Source organism: Haematobia irritans, chromosome 5 (assembly GCF_050003625.1).
Source record: "Haematobia irritans isolate KBUSLIRL chromosome 5, ASM5000362v1, whole genome shotgun sequence".
In the NCBI taxonomy this organism is placed as follows: domain Eukaryota; kingdom Metazoa; phylum Arthropoda; class Insecta; order Diptera; family Muscidae; genus Haematobia; species Haematobia irritans.
Window position 1 is genome coordinate 161,004,800 of NC_134401.1, and position 23,866 is coordinate 161,028,665.

At 34.0% G+C, this 23,866-nt stretch overlaps 1 protein-coding gene across 6 annotated transcripts in view; it reads left to right on the plus strand.

Annotated features, from left to right (window-relative positions):
* Nucleotides 1–23,866, plus strand: part of LOC142237937 (uncharacterized) — a 118,704-nt gene that overhangs the window by 22,173 nt on the left and 72,665 nt on the right. For all 6 annotated transcript variants that reach the window (XM_075309410.1, XM_075309409.1, XM_075309414.1 and 3 more), the window contains exons 2-4: nt 4,054–5,371; nt 16,936–17,282; nt 21,792–22,373. In XM_075309410.1, the coding sequence (XP_075165525.1) occupies nt 4,296–5,371; nt 16,936–17,282; nt 21,792–22,373 (2,005 nt within the window). In that variant the 5' untranslated portion in view covers nt 4,054–4,295. The remainder of the gene's footprint in view (nt 1–4,053; nt 5,372–16,935; nt 17,283–21,791; nt 22,374–23,866) is intronic.

Genomic DNA, 23,866 nt, shown 5'->3' on the forward strand with positions numbered 1-23,866 from the left:
TCGTAACACATCGAAATATTGCTCTAAGACCCCATAAAGTATATATATTCTGGGTCGTGGTGAAATTCTGAGTCGATCTAAGCATGTCTGTCCCTCCGTCTGTTGAAATCAAACTAACTTCCGAAAGAAATAATCTATCGACTTGAAACTTTACACAAGTAGTTGTTATTGATGTAGGTCGGATGGTATTGCAAATGGGCCATATCGGACCACTTTTACGTACAGCCCCCATATAAACCGACGCTTAGATTTGGATTGCGGAACCTCTTGGAGGAGCAAAATTCATCCGATTTGGTTGAAATTTGGTACGTGGTGTTAGTATATGGTCTCTAACAAACATGCAGGAATTGGTCCATATCGGTCCCCATAGCCCCCATATAGACCGATCCCCAGATTTTACCTCCGGAGCCTCATGGATGAGCAAAATTCATCCGATTCGGTTGAAATTTGATACGTGGTGTTAGTATATGGTCTCTAACAAACATGCTTGAATTGGTCCATATCGGTCCATAATTATATGTAGCCTCCATATAAACCGATCCCCATATTTGATCTCCGGGGCCCCTTGGAAGAGCAAAATTCGCCCGATCCGGTTGAAATTTGGAACGTGGTGCTAGTATATGGTCTCTAACAACCATGAAATTGGTCCACATCGATCCATAATTATATATAGCCTCCATATAAACTGATCCCCAGATTTGGCTTTTCGGAGCCTCTAAGAGAAACAAATTTCATCCGATCCGGCTGAAATTTGGTACATGGTGTTAGTATATGGTCTCTAACAAAAACACAAAAATTGGTCCAAACCGGTCTTAATTATATATAACCCCCATTTTACTTCCGGAGCTCTTGGAGGAGCAAAATTCATCCGATCCGGTTGAAATTTGGTACGTGGTGAAATTTGGTACATTGCGCTAGTATATGGCCGCTAACAACCATGCCAAAAATTGGTACATATCGGTCTATAATTATATTATAATCTATAATTATATTATATTTTATTATTATGGAAAATTTTGTCAAAATTTTATTACTATACAAAATTTTTTCAAGATTTTATTTCTATACAAAATTTTTTCAAGATTTTATTTCTATAGAAAATTTTGTCAAAATTTTATTACAATCCACATTTTGTCAAGATGTTATTTCTTTAGAAAATTTTGTCAAGATTTTATTTCTATAGAAAATTTTGTCAAAATTTTATTTTATGGAAAATTTTGTCAAAATTTTATTTCTACAGAAAATTTTGTCAAAAGTTTATTTCTATAGAAAATTTTGTCAAAATTTTATTACTATAGAAAATTTTGTCAAGATTTTATTTCTTTAGAAAATTTTGTCAAGATTTTATTTCTATAGAAAATTTTGTCAAATTATTTTTATACCCTCCACCATAGGATGGGGGGTATATTAACTTTGTCATTCCGTTTGTAATACATCGAAATATTGCTCTAAGTATATATTTATACAGATTTGACCTCCGGAGCTCTTGGAGGAGTAAAATACATCCGATCCGGGTGAAATTTGGTACGTGGTGAAATTTGGTACATTGCGCTAGCATATGGCTGCTAACAACCATGCCAAAAATTGGTCCATATCGGTCTATAATTATATTATAATCTATAATTATATTATTTTTTATTATTATGGAAAATTTTGTCAAAATTGTTATACAAAATTTGTTCAAGATTTTATTTCTATAGAAAATTTTGTCAAAATTTTATTACTATAAAAAATATTGTCAAAATTTTATTACAATCCACATTTTGTCAAGATTTTATTTCGTTAGAAAATTTTGTCAACATTTTATTTTTATAGAAAATTTTGTCAAAATTTTATTTCTCTAGAAAATTTTGTCAAAATTTTATTTCTATAGAAAATGTTGTCAAAATTTTATTACTATAGAATATTTTGTTAAGATTTTATTTCTTTAGAAAATTTTGTCAAGATTTTATTTCTATAGAAAATTTTGTCAAATTTTTTATACCCTCCACCATAGGATGGGGGTATATTAACTTTGTCATTCCGTTTGTAACACATCGAAATATTGCTCTAAGACCCCATAAAGTATATTTATTCTGGGTCATGGTGAAATTCTGAGTCGATCTGAGCATGTCCGTCCGTCCGACCGTCCGTCCGTCTGTTGAAATCACGCTACCTTCCGAAAGAAACAAGCTATCGACTTGAAACTTGACACAAGTAGTTGTTATTGATGTAGGTCGGATGGTGTTGCAAATGGGCCATATCGGACCACTTTTACGTATAGCCCCCATATAAACCGACGCTCAGATTTGGCTTGCGGAACCTCTTGGAGGAGCAAAATTCATCCGATTTGGTTGAAATTTGGTACATGGTGTTAGTATATGGTCTCTAACAAACATGCAGAAATTGGTCCACCTCGGTCCATAATTATATATAGCCCCCATATAAACCGATCCCCAGATTTGACCTCTGGAGCCTCATGGATGAGCAAAATTCTTCCGATCCGGCTGAAATTTAGTACGTGGTGTTAGTGTATGGTCTCTAATAAACATGCAGGAATTGGTCCATATCGGTCCATAATTATATGTGGCCTCCATATAAACCGATCCCCATATTTGATCTCCGGGGCCCCTTGGAAGAGCAAAATTCGCCCCATCCGGTTGAAATTTGGTACGTGGTAAAATTTGGTACATTGCGCTAGTATATGTCCGCTAACATCCATGCCAAAATTGGTCCATATCGGTCTAAAATTATATATAGCCGATTCCAAAAATAATCTACCAAAATTTTATTTCTATAGAAAATATTGCCAAAATTTTATTATTATGGAAAATTTTGACAAAAATTTTTTACTATAGAAAACCTTGTCAAAATTTTATTACTATAAAAAATGTTGTCAAGATTTTTGTTAAAATTTTATTTCTATAGAAAATTTTTTCAAAATTTTATTACTATAGAAAATTTTGTCAAAATTTTATTACTATACAAAATTTTGTCAAGATTTCATTCCTATAGAACATTTTGTCAAAATTTTATTTCTATAAAAAATTTTGTCAAAATTTTATTACTATCCAAATTTTGTCAAGAGTTTATTTCTATAGAAAATTTTGTCAAGATTTCTACTGAAAATTTTGTAAAAATTTCATTTCTTTAGAAAATTTTGTCAAAATTTTATTTCTATAGAAAATTTTGTCAAGATTTTATTACTATAGAAAATTTTGTCAAAATTTTATTATTATACAAGATTTTATTTCTATAGAAAATTTTGTCAAAAATTTTATTTCTATAGAAAATTTTGTCAAAAATTTTATTTCTATTGAAAATTGTGTCAAAATTGTATTGCTATAGAAAATTTTGTAAAAATTTTATTTCTATAGAAAATTTTGTCAAAATTTTATTTCAATAGAAAATTTTGTCAAAATGTTATTTCTATAGAAAATTTTGTCAAAATTTTATTTCTATTGAAAATTTTGTCAAAATGTTGTTGCTATAGAAAATTTTGTAAAAATTTTATTTCTATAGAAAATTTTGTAAAAATTTTATTTCTATAGAAAATTTTGTCAAAATTTTATTTCAATAGAAAATTTTGTCAAAATTTTATTTCAATAGAAAATTTTCTCAAAATTTTATTTCTATAGAAAATTTTCTCAAAATTTTATTTCTATAGAAAATTTTGTCAAACTGATTAAATATACCTATGGACTAACTTACAATTGAGAAGACGGTGTTAAGAAGTTCTAAGATACTTTGCATCGGCAAGTGTTACCGCAACCCAAGTAATTCGATTGTGGATGACAGTATTTAGTACAAGTTTCTATGCAATCCATGGTGGGGGGTACATAAGATTCGGCCTGGCCGAACTTACGACCGTATATACTTGTTTTTATTTAATCCCCATCAATTTTAATAAATCATTTGCTTTAAATATTTTTAAGTTCATACTTTAAGTTTAATTTTATTTCTTTAATAAATAATTCAGCTTTTGCTTTCACAGGCTATTAAGTCATTTAATTAATTGAATTTCCTCTCTTATTTTTTTCTCTTTCTCCCATTTCATATAAAAAAAAACTACAGTTACTGCAAACACATGATTGCTTCATTAGCAAAGAGCAAAAAGAGTAAGAATAAGAAAAACTTCCAATACTAATGTGTTGATTACAATCACAAGATAATAAAAACTCTTGCCGCATACTCTCATACTCTCTCACTCACTCATACACACACAAAAACATAAAAGCCATACCTGTGTTTAACCGGAAATAGAGAGCTAGTGTTAAAGTAAAAAACAAACTGCAAAGTATAAACTTGGGAGAAATATGTTTGTGGGTATAAATCAAATGAGATATAGTGGAAAGAAGCGTAAAAAACCTGAGGATACAAGCCAATGTACACAAAACCATGATGACGACGATGGTGATGACGGAGGAGGCACAAGGCAAACAGGAGAAAGAAGAGACAACAGTCGAATAGAGCCCAAAGGCATATCTGATATGCATTTGAATGCCAAAGAAGAAGGTGAAGAACAAAGGCTAGGACAGACATTGCATACAATAAAGGCACCTCTGTTGTTGTTCGAAGTTGGTAATGGCAAAACCAGAGCGCCAACATCCGAATCAACAACAACAACAGCAGCAGCAGCAACAGAAAATGGTCCTGAATATTCAACAGAAAGCCCAACATTGCCAAGGATAAATGAACCTGCAGATATTGTGCCAACATGTAAATGCAAAAATTGCCAATGCAATTTACAAAGCGTTCAGCATCATCAAAAGGACCAACACCGCCACCAGCACCACCACCATCATCAGCAGCTGCCGCAATGTTCGTCCTGTGAAAAATCTTCAGTGTCAAGGAATAGCATAACATCGCTGAGTTCAGTGTACATATGTTTGGGTATATTGACATTAGCTTTGGCCACCTTATCTGTGTTATTTTACTCACATGTAACCTCCTGCAATGCCTTCTCGGAAAACTCTCCCCTTCGGCCTGCCTGCCATAGCAATTGCCAAAACTCTAGTTTACATTCGGCAACAATAAAACCAAGTGCATACCATGATGAAGAAGGACCATCATACCAAAGACGACGTGCCATAGCCGAAGGCACTGAACCTTTTGATGAAAAATTCCCTCAAGATTTTTCATCGACATCATCGTCCTCATCCCCAACGCCGCCTTTGTTGTTTCGTGAACATTTTCGCCAAGAATTACTTGCCTCCGAACATATGCTCTATTCCTTGGTGGAAAGCATATTACAAAAGCAAACAAAAGACTTTGGGGAATGGCAGAGATACAATCAGCAACAGCAGCAGCAGCAGCATCAGCATCAGCAAAATCTCTATGGCCATGGTTTGAAGGTGCAACCTAGTTCATTGGGGAATCTCAACGATCAAAGGTAAGTGCATAATCTAGCGAAAAAGAATTTTGTAGTTTAGCTACAGATACCATGTAATGGTAATGTAATGTAAACAGTGGGTCACAAAAGACGATTATGGAATTGGATTTTTGTGGGAAGTATAGTTTGTTTTATATATTTAGCCTGGGAAATGTCGCCAAGACTTTACGAAACATTTTCAGCGATCATTTCGATTTTGAATGATATCGATTTTTATTGTAACAACTTTTCGACATTTTGATGAGTTGTCCCTAAAGTAACTGAAGGATGAAAATCGACCCCAAAATACAATTATGGCGTAGTTGCTCTTTTGATTTAAAATACTGTAACGTGGTTTTCTTCGTGGGCTGAGGTAGGCCAGTGGCCGTCCAGGATTACCTTTTAAGGATCCACAAACCTTAAATAAGAACACACTACTTGTATTCCTTTGCGGGTTTTTATTAACAATTCTTATTCATATACAATACAATTTTGGGTACGGGCAATGAGTGGGCTGAATGGGCGGCGACGACTGGTGTGGCTTCGACTATGAAATGTGGGCTGAGCTGACTCGGTCACACTGGGCAAATATTTGAGCAAAATGAGTGTCAAACATTTTTCCAGGTCCATTTTCGAAATATCTGGATACGGTTTTTGTAAAATAACCCTACCATGATTTTATATATCCAATATGAGCTCAAAATGTTTGCTGGTTTGGTTCTGGTGACGAATTTTTTTTCGATTTCTGTCAAATATTTGCCCAGTGTGACCATAGCATTACTTATATACAATACAATTGTGGGTAAGGGCAATGAGTGGGCTGAAGGTGCGGCGACGACTGGTGGGGCTTCGACTATGAAATGTGGGCTGAGCTGTGTCGGACGATGACGAAGACAGTGCTGGTTGACGAATGGGCGATGTTGCTTTGGTGATGATGATGAAACGGTGTCGATAAATTGATTGGATACGATCATGAACGGTGACGGTGATACGAAGGGGAGTTGCTAACTGGTGACGACGGTGGATAGTACGGAGTTGACGATAGGGTCAGGCCGACGGTGTTCGTGTACGGGGATGACGATGGTGTCGGGCCGACGGTGTTCGTGTGCGGTGATAACGGTGGTATCGGCCGACGGTGTTCGTGTACGGCGATGACGATGGTGTCGGGCCGACGGTTTTCGTGTACGGGGATGACGATGGTGTCGGGCCGAAGGTGTTCGTGTGCGGTGATGACGATGGTATCGGGCCAGTGTTCGTGTGCGGAGATGACGACTGTGTCGGGCCGATGGTGTTCGTGTGCGGGGATTACGATCGTATCGGGCCGATGATGCTCGTAAACGAGGATGACGATGGTGTCGGCCGATGGTGCTCGCGTCGGTTTCTGTAACGAAAAGAGGGACAGGGAAAAGGATTCGGCTATACTAGCACTTGTTTGATGCGAACGAATCGCGTAAGCAGCCGAACTGCGTAAGCGAACGAATCACGTAATCGGACGAACTGCGTAAGCGGAAGAACCGCGTAAGCCGACGAACCGCGTAAGCGGACGAACCGTGTAAGCAGCCGAACTGCGTAAGCAAACGAATCGCGTAAGCGGACGAACCGCGTTACGGAGGGTGCTAGTATAGCCTGAGGGAGGAAGGGAAGGGATAGAAGAAGGTAGTGGGGAGTTCTAGTCTACTACAGGGTTTGGATGCGAACGAATCGCGTTAACTACAATCGGATGCGAGCGAATCGCGTTAGGATGAATCGGTTGTTGCTATCGGAAGTTCGGCAGCGGTCCTTGCCACTCGCTTTACTGTTCGTCAAGCCTCGGTTGATTCATGCCAATGTCCCGACAAACCGACACTCTTAAATCGGCCGAGACACCAACCAAATGAGAATTACCAACGTGTAATCTCAAAAACGTTGGGTGATGAAAGTAGGTTTCCCTTTGATACCACTTGTACCACACGCAAGAAAATGACCACAGTTACCATGGGTACTGTGGCGCACAGCAACCAAGTGGGTATAGTGGTACGAAGGAAAAAAAGTGGACAAAAATTAAGTTCAACATAAGAAGAATATTTACGAGCAATTGGCTCGTTACAATACCTTGTGAAAATAAAATCTTAACTGATGGACAAATTATAACGTTTTAGGTAAAAAAAATTAAATATCTCAAATGATGAATCTCTTGCGATTCGCTTAGGCTAATTTGGACGAAGGCCGACCATTCATAAGACAAATCTGATACAATCAAATCCCAGAATACAAAAATAGCATACACATGAAAATAAAGCACAACCCAAAAAAGGGAAATTGGGGTTTCATTTCATTTGAAATATTGGGGTTTATTTTCATAATGGAAACGGACCAACAAATAAAATATTTTGGTGTTGTTGTTTTCCATATAATTGTTTTGGGTACTACTTCATTTAGGTAGGACCCGTTATGGTCCATAAAAATTAATGTTTGAAGATTATTTCATGCAAATGTTGATCGCGACTGGCCCTCAAATAACTCATGCGCTTAATCCAATTTTGATATATTCTTTCCAACATCACATTATTGTGTTCCAATGTGTCAATTGGAGTGCGATTTTCTGTATAGATATAAGCGTTACCATAGCCCAAACGTAAAACAAACTGTTCAACGAACTCGCCTCTCAGTAACTCAATTGTTAGGCGTGCTGTGTGGCAATATTAACCACATGTCCTCAAAGTCAAGATCTCTTATTTTGCGACAAAACAATTGGATATCATTTCATGGTAGTGCTCACCATTCACAGTTATTTTACGATTCGCATCATCTTTGAAGAAATGCGGTCCAATTTATTGGCCGCCAGTCAATAAACCGTACCAAAAATTTGCTTCGTAGCTGAGCACAATACGCGCACGATGAACTTTCAGTGTTTCCAAAAAGATAATAGATAAAAAATCACCCTTTATTTAAATCTGACGCCGACAAGTTTAGATAAAGTTCAGTGAATGACGTGCTTGTAGTGGTCATGAGCATTCAGCAAGAAAGGAAAAGATTCCCTTAATGTCATGTTGCATCTACTACCTTTAGACAATCACCTGCTGTTCGCTTGCGCGAGCTATTGCTGTGGTCGAAAAAGAGCCACAGTCACAATTCGGTCTTCAGGATAATACCAGCTGTACCAAGTGTAGTGAATTGCACTCTGGCGAAACCGCTTTTCGAAAAAAAAGTTTGCAACTCTAATTCCCAACAGTGAGGCGTGGTCGGGGAATAAACGTTAGATAGATTTCTACACCCATGGCTTCAAATTGGTGGACAAGTGGGTTTCGGAGTATATTCTAAAGACCTGGAACTTTGAATAACGTAAAGGGGTGGCGAATTGGCTGGTAAGTAATATTCCAACAAATATTGGCATTAATATATACTCAGACAGTCAACCTGCAAAAAATCCTTAGACTCTGTGTTACTTAACTCCAATACGGCCACTAACTGATGTAAATCTCTCAACGTGATGGCAGTACAATATTCACCTAATATGGGTGCCTGGCCACTGGGAAACTGCGAAGCGGATGAGTTAGTAAGGCTAGGAACTACCTCACATATACCAGGGGAACTAGAATCTGTTGGTATGTCTCTGGTTACCTGCAAGCTCTTACTGCGTGAGCAGGCTGTTATGATGACAAATGTCCGATGGGAGAATTCCAAGGGTTGTAACGACACCAAGCCAATATGGGCCCATTTAAACTTAAACTGCATACTAGATATGCTAGTGTTCGCAAGACGTCAGATATCGCTATCCTGAGTGTCCTGCATTTTGTGTAAGACGTAAGCGAAATTTAGGAGCATATAGCTTCAGATTATTGGAGGACTTGGAAAAAGGCGAAATAAAGAAGTTTGTTTTTGGAACAGTCAGGTTGGCCTGACCAGAAGACCAGAAAAAATTCGGGTGGGTTCAACGATAAAAGCTAGAAATGCCTACGCGTAATAGGTACTTTTAGTTGATGTGGTATCACAAAGGACTGAATAGTCGAAGCGGGCCTGAATCAAATCGGACTGCCGCTTTAACTTAACCTAACCAATATATCTAAATCTGAACTGATTACTAGCAAATTTGGAATGCATATTTCGAATGGTAATATCTCTCACCTAAATCGGAGTAAGGCTATGGCTTCTGTGGTCATATAAGTGTAAATCGGACGAAAGGTATCTGATCTGATTTCAATCAAATTTGGGACACTTTACGACACCAACAATTGTACTCCTTGTGCGAAATTTAATTCAAGTGAGGGTAAAACTCTGGCTTATGGGGCCATATAAGTGCATATCGGGCGTAAGATATATATGAGAGTTATATCTAAATCTGAACCGATTTCTTTCAAAATTATTAGGGTTATATTCTGACCTGATATTCTGATACATACTTGTACCAAATTTGAAGACAATTGGACTAAAACTGCGACCTAGAATTGTATCATAGAAATGTGTTCACAGACAGATGGACGGGCGGGCAGGTAGACGGGCGGGCAGATGGACGGGTGGTCAGATGGACGGGCGGGCAGATGGACGGACAGACAGACAGATGGTCTATCTCGTCTCCTTCTGGGTGTTCTGACCCTCTTGCACAGTATAGTGCAGGGTATAAAAACATTTCATATCACTACCGATTATCTTCAAGTTTGGTTTGAAAAACTTATTTTGGCCTAAATATGCGTCCCAGAGCGAAAAGGACTTTAAATCGTGACCACCCTCAAAAAATCAAAATTTCGATGAAAATTCTCAAAAAATTCAATTTTTTATATGAGAAACTTATTTTGGTCATATATCCCTAAGTATGCGTCCTATAGCGAAAAAGACATTAATTCATGACCACCCTCAAAAAATCAAAATTTCGATGAAAACCCTCAAAAAATTAAAATTTTTGTATGAAAAACTTATTTTGGCCATATATTTCGCTCTAAGACGCATATTTAAAGGTCCTAGAGCGAAAAGGACTTTATTTCGTGTCCACGATGAAAATCCTCAACAGATTCAAATTTTTATATGAAAAACTTATTTTGGCCAAATCTCCTTAAATATCCGTCTCAGAGCGAAAAGGATTTTAATTCGTGACCACTTTCGAAATTTTCACATTGGTACCAATAAGGAATTGGAAGAAAATATAGCTTCCACGTGGTATGTAACTCCCCAATTTCTGAAATCCTATAATTTAAAATAATTTTCCTAAAATTTGCAGCAAGGTATTCTTTGATACCAATAGACCCATTAAATAAAATAAAGCACCTGTGATTATTGTACAAACTATTCCTCTTAACAATCTTGGATTTTTTTTCTTTTCTTCTCCAACAACAAGCTCTCTCAATGTTTTTGTAAGACTTTTTGGTCCATTTGCTGTGATGTGAATGATTAAAAGCTTCCAATTTGAGTGAATTGGACTATTCCAAACCAATTGAATTGAATCGAGTTGGCTATTACCCTTCCCCACCTAAAAATACTAAAAAAAAACCCGAAGACATTTGGAAATTTGTCAACATCACCTAGGCAATTTATCATACATCAATTTAGCACAGCCCCTGGTGTGTTTTCCTTCTAATACCCATAATTTGTCAAAATAAAGCAACAGAAAAAAACCAACACTGAGAAGAAAAAAAGAGCAAATTCTTCAATGTCACCCTTGTCCTTACGATAGGCGTTGAGGGCCTTGGTCATGAGCAATAGCCAACATCATGGCCACATTGGTTAGTTGTGGTTTTGTGTTGCCCTCATCTCAACCTGGAAAATGAGTTTGCTTTTATCAGGTTAATTGGCCAATTGCTAAGGTTCATGCATGTCGAATGACTCGTTCGACCCAACATCCAAGCAATTTACCAAACCTACAACCTGTGGTATAGGTCAATACGGGCAATGATGGTGGTGGTACATGGAGTTTTCATCTTCTACTTCCTTCACAAAAGACTTTTGCAACAACTGCAATATTTTTTTACAATATATTGCACTTTTCTTTTTAGTTTGTGTGTGTGTGTGTCCTTTCCTTGTGTTCGTGCAAAAAGGCGGAAAGAAAGAAAAGTGATTTTATGGAAGGATAATAAAAAGAAATCATAAAGTAAAACTTGAATGCAAAGTAAGCAGACATTCATGCAAGTTATAGTTTAAAGTTTCCATTGTACGAGGGATGTGAAAAGAGAAAATTCATCGATAAAATGGTGGGAAATTATTTTTTAATGTTTTGTCAAAATTGTATTTCTATAGAAAATTTTGTCAAAATTTTATTTTTATAGCAAATATTTTATTTTTATAGAAAGTAAAAAAAATTTCGACAACATTTTTATAGACATAAAATCACGACGAAATTTTCTATAGAAATGACATTTTGATAAAATTTTCGATGGAAATAAAATTTTGACAAAAATTTTTATAGAAATAAAATTTTATCAAAATTTACAATAGAAATACAATCTTGACAGAATTTTCTATAGAAATAAAATTTTGACAAAATTTTCTATAGAAATAAAATGTTGACAAAATTTTCTATAGAAATAAAATTTTGACAAAATTTTCTATAGAAATAAAATTTTGACAAAATATTCTATAGAAATAAAATTTTGACAAAATTTCCTATAGAAATAAAACATTGACAAAAATTTCTACAGAAATAGAATTTTGACAAAATTTTCTATGAAAATAAAATTTGGACAAAAATTTCTATAGAAATAAAATTTTGACAAAATTTTCTATAGAAATAAAATTTGACAAAATTTTCTATAAAAATAAAATTTTGACAACATTACAGAAATAAAATTTTGACAAAATTTTCTATAGAAATAAAGTTTTGTATAGAAATAAAATTTTGACAAAATTTTCTATAGGAATAAAATTTTAACAAAATTTTCTATAGAAATAAAGTTTGATAAAATTTTCTATAGATATAAAATTTTGACAAAATTTTCTATAGAGATAAAATTTTGACAAAATTTTCTATAGAAATAAAATTTTGACAAAATTTTCTATAGAAATAAAATTTTGACAAAATTTTCTATAGAAATACAATCTTGACAAAATTTTCTATGGCATTAAAATTTGGACAAATTTTTACTATAGAAATAAAATTTGGACAAAATTGTCTATAGAAATAAAATTTTGCGAAAATTTTTTTTTGAAATACAATTTTGACAAAATTTTCTACGGTAGTAAAATTTTGACAAAATTTTCTATAGAAATAAAATTTTGAAAAAAATTTCTATAGAAATAAAATTTGACAACATTTGCTATAGAAATAAAATTTTGACAACATTTTCTATAGAAATAAAATTTTGACAAAATTGTTTTATATAAAAAAAAATCTTGACAAAATTTTCTATAGAAATAAAATTTTGACACAGTTTTCTATAGAGATACAATGTTGACAAATTTTTCTATAGAAATAAAATTTTGACAAAACTTTCTATGGAAATAAAATTTTGACATTTTTTATAGAAATAAAATTTTAAAAAAATTTTTAAATAGAAATAACATTTAGACAATTTTTTTTATGAGAATAAAATTTTGACAAAATGTTCTATAGAAATAAAATGTTGATCAAATTTTCTATAGAAATAAAAATTTGATAAAATTTTCTATAGAAAAAAAATCTCGACGAAATTTTCTATAGAAATAAAATTTTGACAAACAAATCTACAGAAATAAAATGTTGACAAAATATTCTATAGAAATAAAATTTTGACAAAATCTTCTATAGAATTAAAATTTTGACAAAATTTTCTATAGAAATAAAAGTTTGACAGAATTTTCTATAGAAATAAAATGTTGACAAAATTTACTATTGAAATTAAATTTTGACCAAATCTTCTATAGAAATACAATTTTGACAAAATTTTCTATAGAAATAAAATTTGGACAAAATTTTCGATAGAAATAAAATTTTGACAAACTTTTCTATAGAAATAAAATTTTGACAAACTTTTCTATAGAAATGAAATTTTGACAAAATTTTCTATAGAAATAAAATTTTGACAAACTTTTTTTAGAAATGAAATTTTGACAAAATTTTCTATAGAAATACAATTTTGACAAACTTTTCTATAGAAATAAAATTTTGACAAAATTTTCTATAGAAATAAAATGTTGACAAAATTTTCTATAGAAATAAAATTTTGACAAAAATTTCTACAGAAATGGAATTTTGACAAAATTTTCTATGGAAATAAAATTTGCACAAAAATTTCTATAGAAATAAAATTTTGACAAAATTTTCTATAGAAATAAAATTTGACAAAATTTTCTATAAAAATAAAATTTTGACAACATTTTCTATAGAAATAAAATTTTGACAAAATTTTCTATGGAAATAAAGTTTTGTATAGAAATAAAATTTTGACAGAATTTTCTATAGGAATAAAATGTTAAGAAATAAAATTTTGACAAAATTTTCTATAGAAATAAAATGTTGACAAAATTTTCTATAGAAATAAAATTTTGACAAAATTTTCTATAGAAATAAAATTTTGACAAAATTTCCTATAGAAATAAAACATTGACAAACATTTCTACAGAAATGGAATTTTGACAAAATTTTCTATGGAAATAAAATTTGGACAAAAATTTCTATAGAAATAAAATTTTGACAAAATTTTTTATAGAAATAAAATTTGACAAAATTTTCTATAAAAATATAATTTTGACAACATTTTCTATAGAAATAAAATTTTGACAAAATTTTCTATAGAAATAAAGTTTTGTATAGAAATAAAATTTTGACAAAATTTTCTATAGGAATAAAATGTTAAGAAAATTGTCTATAGAAATAAATTTTGATAAAATTTTCTATAGATATAAAATGTTGACAAAATTTTCTATAGAGATAAAATTTTGACAAAATTTTCTATAGAAATAAAATTTTGACAAAATTTTCTATAGAAATAAAATTTTGACAAAATTTTCTATAGAAATACAATCTTGAAAAAATTTTTTAACAAATTTTTACTATAAAAATAAATTTGGACAAAATTGTCTATAGAAATAAAATTTGACAAAATTTTCTATAAAAATAAAATTTTGACAACATTTTCTATAGAAATAAAATTTTGACAAAATTTTCTATAGAAATAAAGTTTTGTATAGAAATTAAATTTTGACAAAATTTTCAATAGGAATAAAATGTTAACAAAATTTTCTATAGAAATAAAGTTTGATAAAATTTTCTGTAGATATAAAATTTTGACAAAATTTTCTATAGAGATAAAATTTTGACAAAATTTTCTATAGAAAAAAAAATTTTGACAAAATTTTCTATAGAAATAAAATTTTGACAAAATTTTCTATAGAAATACAATATTGAAAAAATTTTTTAACAAATTTTAACAAATTTTTACTATAAAAATAAATTTGGACAAAATTGTCTATATTTTGACAAAATTTTCTATAGAAATAAAGTTTTGTATAGAAATTAAATTTTGACAAAATTTTCTATAGAAATAAAGTTTTGTATAGAAATTAAATTTTGACAAAATTTTCAATAGGAATAAAATGTTAACAAAATTTTCTATAGAAATAAAGTTTGATAAAATTTTCTGTAGATATAAAATTTTGACAAAATTTTCTATAGAAATAAAATTTTGACAAAATTTTCTATAGAAATACAATATTGAAAAAATTTTTTTACAAATTTTAACAAATTTTTACTATAAAAATAAATTTGGACAAAATTGTCTATAGAAATAAAATTTTGCCAATTTTTTTTTTGAAATACAATTTTGACAAAATTTTCTACGGTATTAAAATTTTGACAAAATTTTCTATAGAAATAAAATTTGGACAAAATTTTCGATAGAAATAAAATTTTGACAAACTTTTCTATAGAAATAAAATTTTGACAAACTTTTCTATAGACATGAAATTTTGACAAAATTTTCTATAGAAATAAAATTTTGACAACTTTTTTTAGAAATGAAATTTTGACAAAATTTCCTATAGAAATAAAATTTTGACAAAATTTCCTATAGAAATAAAATTTGGACAAAATTTTCTGTAGAAATAAAATTTTGACAAAATTTTCTATAGAAATAAAATTTTGACAAAATTTCCTATAGAAATAAAATTTTGACAAAATTTTCTATAGAAATAAAATGTTGACAAAATTTTCTATAGAAATAAAATGTTGACAAAATTTTCTATAGAAATAAAATTTTGACAAAATTTTCTATAGAAATAAAATTTTGACAAAATTTTCTATAGAAATAAAAGTTTGACAGAATTTTCTATAGAAATAAAATGTTGACAAAATTTACTATTGAAATAAAATTTTGACCAAATCTTCTATAGAAATAAAATTTTGACAAAATTTTCTATAGAAACAAAATTTGGACAAACTTTTCTATAGAAATGAAATTTTGACAAAATTTTCTATAGAAATAAAATGTTAACAAAATTTTCTATAGAAATAAAATGTTGACAAAATTTTCGATAGAAATAAAATTTTGACAAACTTTTCTATAGAAATAAAATTTTGACAAACTTTTCTATAGAAATGAAATTTTGACAAAATTTTCTATAGAAATAGAAATTTTGACAAACTTTTTTTAGAAATGAAATTTTGACAAAATTTTCTATAGAAATACAATTTTGACAAAATCTTCTATAGAAATAAAATTTTGACAAAATTTTCTATAGAAATAAAATTTTGACAAAATTTCCTATAGAAATAAAACATTGACAAAAATTTCTACAGAAATGGAATTTTGACAAAATTTTCTATAGAAATAACATTTTGACAAAGTTTTCTATAGAGATACAATTTTGACAACATTTTCTATAGAAATAAAATGTTGACAAAACTTTCTATGGAAATAAGATTTTGACAAAAATTTTTATGGAAATAAAATTGTGACAAAATTTTTCGATTGAAATAAAATTTTGCCATAATTTTCTATAGAAATAAAATTTTGACAAAATTTTCTATAGAAATAAAATTTTGACAAAATTTTTTATAGAAATTTTTTATAGAAATAAAATGTTGACAAAATTTTTTATAGAAATAAAATGGTAAAAAAAATTGTGAATGAAAAAATAGTGAAAAAAATTCTTAACAGAAGTAAAAATTTGATAAAATTTTCTATAGAAATAAAAATTTGACAAAATTTTCTATATAAGTAAAATTTTGACAAAATTTTCTATATAAGTAAAATTTTGACAAAATTTTCTAGAGAAATCAAATTTTGACAAAATTTTCTATAGAAATAAAATTTTAACAAAATTTCTATAGAAATAAAATTTTGACAAAATTTTGTCAATTTTTTTGCTATAAAATCCTTTAGGTACCCTCGTCGCAAAACCGATTCCGTGTAACTTGCTATGTCAGTGCATCTATATTTAGGTACGAATGCGAATGAATAAATATGAACATTTTCTCCATAAATAAGTTTTCATACTTTGTGCATAATTTAAATGTTCATAACATTACTTTTGATTAAAGTTTCTTTCTTGTTGTGCGTTTTTTTTTTTCTGTTTCTACGAGCCCAACAAAGACATAAAAGAAAAACGATGACTTTGGAATGAAAGTAAATGTATATTTCAATTTTATTTCATTTTTCTCCTGCTTCTTTTTTCGTTTTTTATTTCTTGCGCTACCGTCATAGTTTCTCAACAATTCCCACAACTACGGCGACGATGACGATGAAGATGTCCAATACCAAAGGAACTTTTGCAAACAACCATAACGAGGACATCGATGGCTCCACAATAAGGACTACCAGTATGTCGGCAACGTCAGCATCCATGGTAGCAGGAAAAGCTACTGGTGGTGGTAGTGTTGGTTCTCCTTTAGTTTTCGAGGATAACAACGGCGGAGTTCACCCACCAATACCTATGGATAGAAAATATAGTGGCACTACTGTTAAGGAACCTATGACAATGGAAGAACTGGTGCACTATAATAAACGAATGCGGCGGGATATCTCTTCATCGCCTGCAACATCAATGCATGGTAAGTATTCGGTATTAAGGACTAACTTAGATCATACCTAACATAGATATTTCGTAATGGCGAAGTGCATGAATGAATGAGACTTGTCCAACGGGATGTGTAAGATAGTGGGAGAAAAAGTGGAAAGAGGGAAAATAGGGCGGTCATAGTGAATGGCAAGAGGCCTTCTACACTTTGTGACTTTCATACTCTAAATAATCGTCTGAGGAATTTTCTATATTCTTCTATTAAAGTTCAACTATAGATATGTATTGCAATTATCATTGGCTTGGCTATGACCGCTCATCTGACGGCTGACAGATTTATTCCAGTGACAGTTCACTTTATTGTTTACAACTTTACAAAAGCATTCCGTTCTACATAGACACACAATTATTCGTGATTGAATTTATGCGTGATAGGATGAGTGATTTATATGTGGCTAGAAAACCACAAGTGGCTATCGTTAAAGGCCTCCAGAATTATGTAAAAGTGGCAGCCCGGTTTATTTCAGGCGCCCTTAGACTATTCAGTACACAGCAATCCCTCCAGCATTTAAACGTAAAAAAATCTTTTGTTTCTCGTATCATGGCTGATTACTGGGAAACTGCAGTATTGCTTTGTGCCCAAAATGTGGACGAAAAAACTTCCATAACCATACCAGAAATGATCCGAACAATAAAGATCCGTTTTGATCGAAATCCAAATCTTGCTTTTGAGCTGAACATATCACGAATACAAATGCAACACATATTGAAAAATGAGCTTAAACTTAAGCCATTGAAGTTCCAAAAAGTGCAAGAGCAAAACGATGTACAAAATAAAGATAGCGTGAATAGAGCAAAAGAATTGCTTTGCTTGTTCTAAAATGGTCAGTTACCAAATTGAGCAGTTTGTGATCAAATAAAATGTTCGGGTTAACTTGTCAAAGAGATCAGCAGAAAATTAACATATTCGATTGGCCACTATAACTCAAGCGCCGCCGATAGTTATGGTTTGGGCGACGGCCAATGATCGCTCTTCGCTAGGTCGACGAATATGATCGTGGGATCAAAATATATGCCGAGTATTATCAAGAAAATGTCCTAGAGACAATAATAGAGTTTACGACAGACAATCATATCATCCGCAGACCATTGGAAGCCACCGTAGCGAAAGGGTAGCATATCCGCCTTGTCTAGAAAGACTCCAGCTTTTGAACATACGAAATGATCAGGTTTACTTGTCAAAGAGAGCAGCTGAAAATTTTCATCTTCAATTGAACAACAGAAGTCAAGCTCCGCCGATGATAATTGTCTGAGTCGCCGTAACGCCGTAAATGGTCGCTTCCCGCCCGAATTCATCGACCATGGGGTCAAAATTAATGCCGAATAGTATAGAGATAAGTTCCTAAAGACAGTATTAGAGCCCAGGGCAGCCAAACATTTCGGCGCGAACCATTGAGAACCTCTACACTACATTTTTTCAGCGATGGATTGTCCCCTCTCCGTTAAGTTGGTGACATTTGTGAGTGTTTCGAAAGCTTTTCTTAGTAGTTTGACCAGAAAATGGAACTCTGTTCGTACTCGACTGTAAAAAGGGGTTCCGTTGTCATTGAGCTAAACATGGAATCGGGCAGATCGTAAGAGAGAAAATCATCACTGGACTGAATAGTCTAAAAGGACCTGAAATAACGAGCTGGGCCATGGATTTTCCAACAGGACTCAGCGTCATCGCACTTAGAACGCATCTACCAAGAATGGCTTAAAAAGGAGGTTCCTCTCCTGGTTTACGCCGCACAATGGCCACCAAAATCTCCGGATCTCAAACTGTATGACTTTTGCTCTTGGGGCAATTTGGAGAGGGTGGATGGCTTTAACAAATACCAAATCAATCGCTGCTCTTGGGGCAATTTGGAGAGGGTGGTTGGCTTTAATCAATACCAAATCAATTGCTGATAGGTGTCAGGCGGATACACTTGTCTGATCTTAGTTGGACCAAAACTAACCTAATCTGCGTGGGAGGCCTCTTTCTTCTGGTGTTGTGGCTGGTGGTCATTCTCCGAGAACAAGATTAACCGTGTAACTTCTCACCGCTTCAGCTACAGTATCCGCATGAATCCTATTCAGACTTCCCTGATATGCTGGCTGATCTAGAGGCAGACTTATCTGTAGGCTGTAGCGCTGGATCTTGCGCTCTAGATAATGCAGGTCAATGTAAATTCCTGGGTGGTGGTTGTCTATCCAAAAGATGGCGGTAGGTTAGGTTAGGTTATGTGGCAGCCCGATGTATCAGGCTCACTTAGACTATTCAGTCCATTGTGATACCACAGTGGTGAACTTCTCTCTTATCACTGAGTGCTGCCCGATTCCATGTTAAGCTCAATGACAAGGGACCTCCTTTTTATAGCCGAGTCCGAACGGCGTTCCACCTTGCAGTGAAACCATTTAGAGAAGTTTTGAAACCCTCAGAAATGTCACCAGCATTACTGAGGTGGGATAATCCACCGCTGAAAAACTTTTTGGTGTTCGGTCGTAGCAGGAATCGAACCCACGAACTTGTATATGCAAGGCGGGCATGCTAACCATTGCACCACGGTGGCTCCCTGAAAAAATGTGGAACGCTTCACGATTTTGCGTGTCATCCTTGCGCAGATGGAGGTAGGTTGAACAGCACCGGAAATATAACAGCACCTTGGGGAACTCCCTATTTCACTCTACGGGCTCTTGACTTCTCAAATTCCACATAGGGCTGGCGCCCGTACAGATAAATTAGAATCCAACGCTTGTGGCTCCTGCTCCTAGGGACGTATTTTAGATGTCCTTGTCTGTCAGGATTGACCGTATCTTTTGACATGAATTTGGCTGATTGAGCCCTCTATTTATATATGCTAGATGTAACGTTGACCGATGCAATGAAATAGATCTTTTAAACGACAAATTGTTTGGCATCCTGAGCCATCGACTCACCAAATTTTTTCCGGAGGTACCGATGTTATCTCCAGCGCTGGAAGATCCAAGGCGCTGGTTTTTTATAAAAAAGACCCAATTGAAATTTCAAAGCTTCGTCGCACAATTGAGCTGTGGCGCCCCTCCCATGTTCGGGCTGCCGAAAAGATGCTAGAAACAATCCACTAGATGCATCGTCACTCGGAAAGTAAGGGGTTCGTCGTTCCAATACTGCAGATTCTAGAATCAGGGGACCTTGCATTAGAGTGTCAAGGTGGTAGACGAACACAAGGGGAACACATTCCTAGACCACCGCCATTTCGATAGGGCGACAAGGAGAGGATTTTGTTGCGTCTGTGGTCTCCAAACCATTCAAAGACCCTCAGTCCATCGTAGGATTCAGCCATCATAGCTGATATCTTAAAAGAGGCTAAGGTGATTACCCTACTAAAGAGAGACAAAGTCTTCAGCAATCGCCAGATGGATTTCGCTTGAGGCATTAATCATCTAAACATTGAACTGTGGGGGTTCCCCTATAACTAAGGCATACCAATTCCAATGCATTCACGATGGGCCAATGGTCAGCAATCCGTTGTGCCTTCAAAGTGTCATGTGCTCCCACTTTCGGATGAACACCAAACAAATTTTTCATTGATTGTTTGTCTTCTCTCAACAATCATGGCGACATTTCCCAGATCCTCTCTATGAAACGAAGGTAACTCAGGTCATTGAGGTAGCCATAGAATCGCTATTTCTGAAAAGCTTCGAGAGAGGAGCAAGGTTCTCAAGTCGTGACAGAACTTGGGATGCAGAGTGCTCAGTCATGGGCGAACAAGCAATCACTCTCTTTTGGATGGGCATCCCAGAAAAGTCAGGGAGATCTTTTGGATCACCCATCGTACCAGACAGATATCATCAGAATTTATGGGAATTTATAATTCCTGGTCCGACCATCGCTACTATAAACCTCGAAACGTGATCTTCCATGGCAGAGTACCGTAGCCATCATCCAGCCAGAGTGTTAACTCCAACTTAAGGCCCCCAATTTCGAAAACCTACTTTGCTGGTCCTCTTTCAATCACTCTGTGTGTGTGTGTGTCCAGAGAAATGGGAGTATAAATAAAAGATTGCCGCTTAAGAAAATATGAATGAAGGATAATTTGAAATTCTAATGACAATGGTGGCAACACAAGACAAAGCCAAGAAACCGAACCAAAGCAATATCATTAAGAGAATAATACTTGAAATTGGGGCGAGAAGGATGGGCAGGATGCTAAAGCAGTAAACTGCACTCTCAAGTACTAGCTCAAGTATTAAATCACTCCCCCCCTCCTCAGAGGACTATAAATGCAACAGAAATCTCAGAAGTTGCTTATGCCACAAACAAAAGCCATCAATGATTATTCCGGAGTAGCGGAAAAGCAAATCTCAAATTTGCTGATGTGGCAAATTCCTCGTTCCCATTGTGAATTCAATCAATAAGCAATTCATTCATTTTGTTGTCCATTAATATTCTAGGAGACCTGCATTGCTGCAAGGACTTCTTCTTCTTCGTCTGTCACTTATAATGTCCTAATAGGTTATTAATTCTTTTTCATTGCAGATCCTTTCATAGAATTTTTTGCTCCCAACCATCGTAAAGTATTGGAGGAACAAGATAAGGAAATTCGCAAAAGGACTGGCTTGAAAGGTGCTGCACCGGGTGGAGATGAATGGGTTTATTTGAATACTTATTGCCGTGTACCGGAGAAGATGATTACCGGTTTTTGTCAGGGAACCCAACAGTATTGTCCACCTAGTCCTCCGGGGCCTGAGGGTCCCCAGGGACCGAAGGGTCCTACGGGACCTCCTGGATTACCGGGTATACCAGGCCCTAAGGGGAATCGAGGTGATGTTGGTTTACCTGGACAACCGGGAACGGCTGGTGCAGTGGGAGCTGTGGGTCCCCGGGGCCCTAAGGGAGATATTGGTATTCCTGGAAGACCTGGTTTAGATGGCCGTGATGGTGTTCCCGGTGAACCTGGTCTAGATGGTGTTCCTGGCCGTGCTGGAGCCGATGGTATACCTGGCAAAAATGGAGAACCTGGTCGTGATGGTAAAGATGGAACCAATGGCAAAGATGGTCGTGATGGCTTGCCAGGACCCAAGGGTTCACAAGGGCCACCAGGCGAAAGAGGCCTTAAAGGTAAGTAAGAAGGTTTTTTTACTTTTATTAAGTAAGGAAAAGTTCGAGGAGATGTCTAAGATCTGTCTTGCTCTTCCAGTAATCTATGAAAACGAACACTTTTTGATAGAAACTAAAAATTGTCTACAAACTTTCTCGCATTCAATTTCTTTCGTTGTGTTTGATAATTCTTTGTCTTTCCCAGCATCTTATGTTGCATTGTTTATATTCCTTTTGTTTTGTGGCCCTCTACACAGACTCATTTTTTGTTTTGTTTCTGTTTTTGAAACCCCTTAACTAATGACCTCAACCTCGACATTACTTAGAAATTGAGTGACATTTTCCCCTAGCGAGATTTATGGTCTGTAACATTCTAACATTGAGGGGACAGTGGATAGGGATCTTAGAAAATTGCTAAGGTGGCTCATATACAGAGGGGTGTGAAGTGGTCTCCGAGCCACAACAAGATGCTGCAATTTTTCTGAGCCAATGTATAGAGTCAAGGCTTTGAGCTCAGATTGAATTTTAATGCTGATGGTTAATCATCTCAGTTTTTGGGAAGTTACGTGTCACCTATTTTTAACAAGAGGCTCTTTAAAAATTACATACATTTCCAAATCAAGCCAAATCCACCAGAACTTCGGTCGCAGCTATGATAGTGGCTCTTGAGTTTTTAGTGCCAACCTTACTCTCCTTAAAGCGCAAACGTTAAACTGACTTAGATCCGGACATTTTGGTGGCCAAGTGTGCGGTAGAAATGAAGCAAGGGACCTTCTTTCTTGGTTGGTGCATGCTGAGTGTGATGCAGCTGAGTCCTCTCGGAATGTCCAGGGTCTGCGGCCGAAATATTTGTCTGCGCAGAGCTTCATTACTGACTTTAAGATATTTTAGTGCCAACATTATTTTCAAGATCCAAAAGATTAAGATTGTGTGTTAGAAATGAAGTTAAATATCTCGTTTTTTAACATATTCTTGGTTAACTGCGATGGTGCTAAATTCTGTCGGAATGTCCATGGTTTGCGATCGAAATAATTGTCTGTCCAGTCTTTCAATACTGTTTGAGGACATTTTCCCGATAATATTCGGCATTCAGTTTGGTCCACACCATAATCTTCGGTTGAGCTTGAGTGTCGCATCCATTATGGAGTTATATTCAACTCACGAGCAAACAAATCTGGCTTATACTTTCAGGATAATTTCTGATGTTGATACCGTTTTTTTGTCCACAGTTGGTAGAATTCTTGATGTTTTGGTAGATTTTGCAAAATATTCCTTTCTAACTAAGAGGCGCTTCACACATTTTCTATATAAATAAAATTTTGACAAAATTTTCTACAGAAATAAAATTTTGACAAAATTTGCAATAGAAATAAATTTTTGACAACATTTTCTACAGAAAGAAATTTGGACTAAATTTTGTATAGAAATAAAATTTCGACAAAAATTTCTATAGAAATAAAATTTTGACAAAATTTTCTATAGAAATAAAATTTTAACAAAATTTTATATAGAAA